Raw genomic sequence first — 5,967 nt, 5'->3', positions numbered from 1 at the left:
TCTGAACTAGTTTTTACATTGTGCTAGGATTGCTAGAAACAAACGACACTTGATTTAGGAATCCTAGTGAACCGTTCAAACCCGCTCGCTAAGCTTCCTAGAAGGAACGTCGATAGACACAACTCCATAGTTGTATCGATCGACGATCTAAAAGGTGTATCGATCGGCAGCTCGTTGATAGCGTCATCGAAACTTTCTCAAGATCAACAAACAAAGTTGAGATCTTAGATCTAGTCAATAGATGATCAAAACAAACGAAAGTTGATGGATCATTCTTATGTTTGAGTTCTATAATATCTTGTTTAGAATCTTAGTCTCTATCTACTATAATCCTGATTTTTTTAAATAGAAATCCTAAGTCTGACATCTTCATTTACTGCTTAAAACCTTCAATCAATCATCAACCGATAAATTACTTTGCTTACCACTGCTATTTAATTTACACATGTTTGCCTAGCTTAATTACATGACTACTAGATATTTTGTGTGCCTTAGCTCCCTGTGAATTCGATCCCTAAGTGCTATAACTCGCTTCTTAGTTGAGAGAGTACAAATCGGATAAAGTTATCTTATCAAAAATCCTTATAATTTTAATGCCATCTGCAAGACACATGTCTTTCATGTCCAACTGACCATTGAACAATGATACATCACATCGCACCATAGTGGTAATGCAACCTCGAGTATGGGATGGATTATAAGAGACATCACGGAACTGTATGGGAGTGTGAAATGGGAAAATTGAAGGGATGATTTACAAGCAAGGAATCAGAATTAACATCAGTACTATGGGCTATTCAAGCATCTTGGTCTATGGACTGGGGTTACCATACACTACAAGAAAACAGCGACATACTGAGGGAAAATATCGTCGGTATGTCGTCGGAATAACGCTATTCCGACGACATACCGACGAAAAAAGTCCTCGGAAATAACTCCTCGGAATTTCATTTTTCCTCGGAAATTCCTCGGAAATTTCCGACGGAATTCCGAGGAAACGAATTTCCGAGGAAATTCCGAGGACCACAAGTTCGTCGGAATTTCCTCGGAATATTCCGAGGAAGATGTTGTCGGAATATCCCGAGGGATACACTTCCTCGGAATATTTCCAAAATAAAAAAAAAAATATAAATTTATTTTTTTAAATTGAAATTCGAAAATATAAAATTAAAATTGAAATAGAAAATATATTTAAAATACAAAAAAAATAAAATAGTTTTTATAAATAAAAAAAATGTTTTATAAATACAAAATTAGTTATAATAAATATAAATATTTTATAAATATGAAATCATCTTTTTATAAATACAAAATAGTTTTTATAAATACAAAAAAAACTAAAATAGTTTTTATAAATAAAAAAATGTTTTATAAATACAAAATTAGTTATAATAAATATAAATATTTTTATAAATATGAAATCATCTTTTTATAAATACAAAATAGTTTTTATAAATACAAAAAATAATAAAATAGTGTTTATAATCAAAAAAATGTTTTATAAATACAAAATTAGTTTTAATAAATATAAATATTTTTATAATATGAAATCATCTTTTTATAATACAAAATAGTTTTTATAAATACAAAAAATATAAAATAGTGTTTATAATAAAAAAATGTTTTATAAATACAAAATTAGTTTTAATAAATATAAAATAGTATAAAAATTAAAAAAATAGTTTAAATAAATCACAAAAACAGTTAATAATTACAAAAAATAGTTTTAAAAATATTAAAATGTTAAATAATTACAAAAATAGTTTTCATAATATTAAAAATGTTTAATAAATATAGAAATTTATATTTTATATATAAAATATATAAAACGTTTTATAACCACAAAAAAATGATTTTAAATATTATATATATGATTTTTAATCTTAAAAAAAGTTTTATAGATTTTAAAAATGTTTAATAAATATATAAATGAATTTAAAATGCAAAAATAGATTTTATATACAAAAAACGGTTTCAATATATATATATAATTACAAATTCGATTTTTATAACCACAAAATTAATAAAAACTAAAAAAAAAAATTCAAATCAAGTGATACAAATCAAATCTACCATTCACCCTAACAAAATCTATAAATCTACCATTCACCCTAACAAAATCTATAAATCTCATTCCAAAATCATCAAATCTACTTAAAACCATACAAATCTAACCTAAAAGAGTGGGATAGGGTTCATACATGAGGATTAGGGTGGAAATCGCGAGGGAGAAGAGAGAAAGCGCCGCAAATCGCAAGGGAGAAGAGAGGAGTCGACGAAATCGCAGGAGAAAGAGAGATTGCGGCGGAGAGAAATGGGGAAGAAGGTCGGGCTCGACCTAATAAAATGAGGGGTCCGACGGAAATTATCCGTCGGAATTTCCTCGGAAATATTTACTATATCCGTCGGAATTTCCTCGGAAATCATTAATTCAATTTTCGCGAAATATTTGGCGGCTTGGTTTACCCGGTTAAATGAAAATATTCCGAGGAACCAGGTTTCCTCGGAATTTCCTCGGAATTTACCGAGGAAATTCCGAGGAACCAGGGTTTGGGGTTTCAAAACATCGATTATTTTCGCCGTATTTCATTTCTTATACAATTATAATGCATACCATTGAGGATTCTTTGTATAGATGATCATAAACCATGAAATAACAAAATTTCAAAAATAATTGTAAGTATTCTCTTTACCGTTTGTTAAAGTGTATAAGTGTTTCTCTTATGTTGTATGGTTTTCGTACATGCAATCGTAAAAGTGTTTGTTATTGGGTAAAACACCAAAGTTTGACTTCATAATCTGGTTAAGACACTTAATGAATGTTATATACGTGTTATTCAATCCGTAAAACGTTGTTTTCGGTTTAAAACCCCAAGTTCCTCGGAATTTCCTCGGAATTTTCCGAGGGAATTCCGAGGAAAACTCTATCGTCGTCGGAATTTCCTCGGAAAATTCCGAGGAAATTCCGAGGAAAAGGAATGTATAATCAAATCCCTAAATCGACAAGATCTATTCCGAGGAAATTCCGAGGAAAACCTTTCTGCCCTCGGAATTTCCTCGGAATTTTTAAAATCCCCCCAACGGCTCTCTAACGTCTATAATATTTCCTCGGAATTCATCGGTTTTTTCCTAGGAATACTATTTTCCTCGGTATTCCGTCGGAATATTCCGACGAACTGAATTTTCCTCGGTATTCCGTCGGAATATTCCGACGAACTGAATTTTCCTCGGAATTCCGTCGGTATATTCCGAGGAAATTCCGAGGAAGCCAAATTTTGTGTTTCCTCGGAATTGCCTCGGAATTCCTCGGTATATTCCGAGGAATTCATTTTCCGTCGGAACGTCCGTCAGAATACCGCTGTTTTCTTGTAGTGATAATGTCATCTTCGAAGTGGAAAGATTTCCCGTCAACAATCTGTACAACACCACGACTACAACATTGCATCTCTACGCTACAATCCTGGAAAAAAAGTTTCTCCTTAATTAAAGTTGCCTATCAGAATCGCTCAACAAAAACATATGCTGATTTATTAGCTAAAAAGGAATATTAAAAAACGGAGTCTGATTCATTGTACTCCATGCTTTTTACAACAGTTTGCATATTTTTAGACAATAATCAATAAAATATTATTAGTCAGGAAAAAACAACTGAGCAAAAAAAAAAGACATATTTCTTCATTTAGGGCCGAACAAGTAGTCCACCACCCAGAAAACAATAGGTAACAATAGGTATGATTGGTAAGGGCACTGATTTCATTTTTTGGCTGCAGAAATACTGATGTGATTTTTTTTTTTTTTGGCTCTAATTTTTAAGTTTTTAAAATATTTTAAATTTGAGCTGTAGTTATTTGTCTCCGCAGAACAATTTTAAAGACATAAGTTTAAAGAAGTGTTGTGGATTTTTTTTAAAATGGCTCTGAGCTTTAAAAAAAAAATACAAATAAAAAATTAGTGTAGATTTAGGGTTGTAGGTATAATTGTGACTTTGGAGAGCACCTACAGCCAATAACCTTTGAATTCTAGAATAATTGCTTCACCGTTAGGGCACTCATACTTTAGTTACTACAACTCAAGTACGTGTAGTCATGGAATTTTCTTTTTAACATTAAAAAATAACCCAATTTTAACTATATAAGTAGTCAAATCAGGGGTTGTTATAAGTTTCTACACATATTCTTTAGTTCACCTTTAGGAATAAGTACTATGGATAATTCTTCATATGTGTGGACGAGTCTTTCTACTGTAAAACAATTACTATCCTTAGAGATTAGACATAAGAATCATGCATGCTATAAGGTTAGAGCGTGGAAAGATCCTTAGACCAACTCCATCAATGGGTTCCTATAGGGTTCTAAACAGTAGCGAATCCAGAAGTGATAATGACTGGGTGCACCAACGTGTAAAATTATAAATTTCAATTGATACATATAAAATTAGTTTGATGCACACAATCTGTTTGATTTAATGCTGTGGTTACACTTGGTCTATGATTCATATCAAACTTGGTCTATGATTAAAACTTGGTCTATGATTAAAACAGTAGCGAATTCTCTGATGCACACAATCTGTTTGATTTAATGCTATCTATTTCCTAATGAAATTCAAAAAAAAATTCTTGCAATTTGATAACAGCATACACAGAGCAAATGGGTGGTAGATGCTCTGTTTGGATCGGTTATGCTTCTACGACATGATGGTACAGTCAAATTGCTCATCCTTTCCCATCTCTGTTTCTCTACTTGCATCATTTAGTCATCTCTCAAAGATACATTTTACTATTATTTCCCCAGTTATGGAGTGGCTTGGAACCAACGAACTCTCTCTTTTCCTTATCGGCCTCATCCTTGCTTTGGCTTCTTACTTTGTAAGTTTTCATGAAAAGTTGTAGCAGAAGCATATAAACGAATTCACTCACTTACTGGTGATAATATGCATGCAGACATGGTTAAGGGTCTCCCAGAAGGTTCACACGACCAATCAAGTGGTGGTGGGTGCGATCGTGGGTTCTGTTTATTCCACCTTATTGTACATAACGTGGAACTCACTTGTTCTCGAAGCTTTTGCCTCATCATTCTCAGTACAAGTAGCTGTCTTTACGGCTGCTGCTGCTGCATCTGCTCTAGGTTTTGCAGTTTATGTGCTACTTAACTGGTTCAAAGATGACGACAGATGACAAAGAAAATATAATAATTCCAGGGTTATAAAACTATTCATTTGTTTCCCATTTCACTCATACTGTTTGAGCTGTCTAGCAATCAACATTACCACTTGCGTTCTTCTTGTAAAGGTTCTTGAAATCAGTTTCATTCAAGTTCTTTGTGTTTTCTGCTGCATGAACTTGAGCTCAAAAAAAAAAAAAAAAAAATTTAAGAACCTCAATGAGGTTCTCCCATTGGATGATGAGAAAATTAATTAGACTAACAAAAGTTCTAAACTTTTCAATTCACAAAATTAATTATTAATTTATTTATTAGAGTCCATAAGGGTCTCTAACTAATGGACTTGCTCTTAGATCCCGACTATACCTGCGAGCAGGGACGAATCCAGAAGAATTATTTACTGGGTGTATTATTAGTGATAAAAATAAATATGCATGAAGGAGGCTCGAACTTAGAATATTATGGGGGCACTAACTGATTTTTACCATTTGAGCCATTGAAAATTTTAGTACTTTCACCTGTAAATTTTTTATACCAATAAATATGTTGATGCACATGCTACCACACCTTGTAACGTGGCTTCGTCGTTGCCTATGATGCCTACCCGTCCTAATGTCCTGGTAGTCCATCAGAGATTAACGATCAATGATTTTACTAGAGAAGACCCAAAGGAATGGGATGTGGACATGCTTGAGAATTTTGTTGTTCTAGAGGACATACCTCTTATCTGTAGCTTAGCTATTAGCCAAACCACTTATCGAGATATTTATTATTAGAATTTGATACAACCCTATTCAACAAAAAAAAC

At 32.5% G+C, this 5,967-nt stretch overlaps 1 protein-coding gene across 1 annotated transcript; it reads left to right on the top strand.

The window, feature by feature from the left end:
* The first annotated feature begins 3,852 nt into the window (after positions 1-3,852).
* On the top strand, positions 3,853-5,333 carry LOC106369844 (lipid phosphate phosphatase epsilon 2, chloroplastic-like). Its single transcript, XM_048777417.1, has 2 exons — positions 3,853-4,864; positions 4,940-5,333. The coding sequence occupies exons 1-2, from the start codon at positions 4,658-4,660 to the stop codon at positions 5,171-5,173; spliced, it is 441 nt and encodes a 146-aa protein (XP_048633374.1). The 5' UTR covers positions 3,853-4,657; the 3' UTR covers positions 5,174-5,333.
* The last annotated feature ends 634 nt before the right edge of the window (positions 5,334-5,967 follow it).

This window comes from Brassica napus, chromosome A4, assembly GCF_020379485.1.
Source record: "Brassica napus cultivar Da-Ae chromosome A4, Da-Ae, whole genome shotgun sequence".
NCBI classification, from domain to species: domain Eukaryota; kingdom Viridiplantae; phylum Streptophyta; class Magnoliopsida; order Brassicales; family Brassicaceae; genus Brassica; species Brassica napus.
This window is presented reverse-complemented; position numbering and strand designations above follow the sequence as displayed.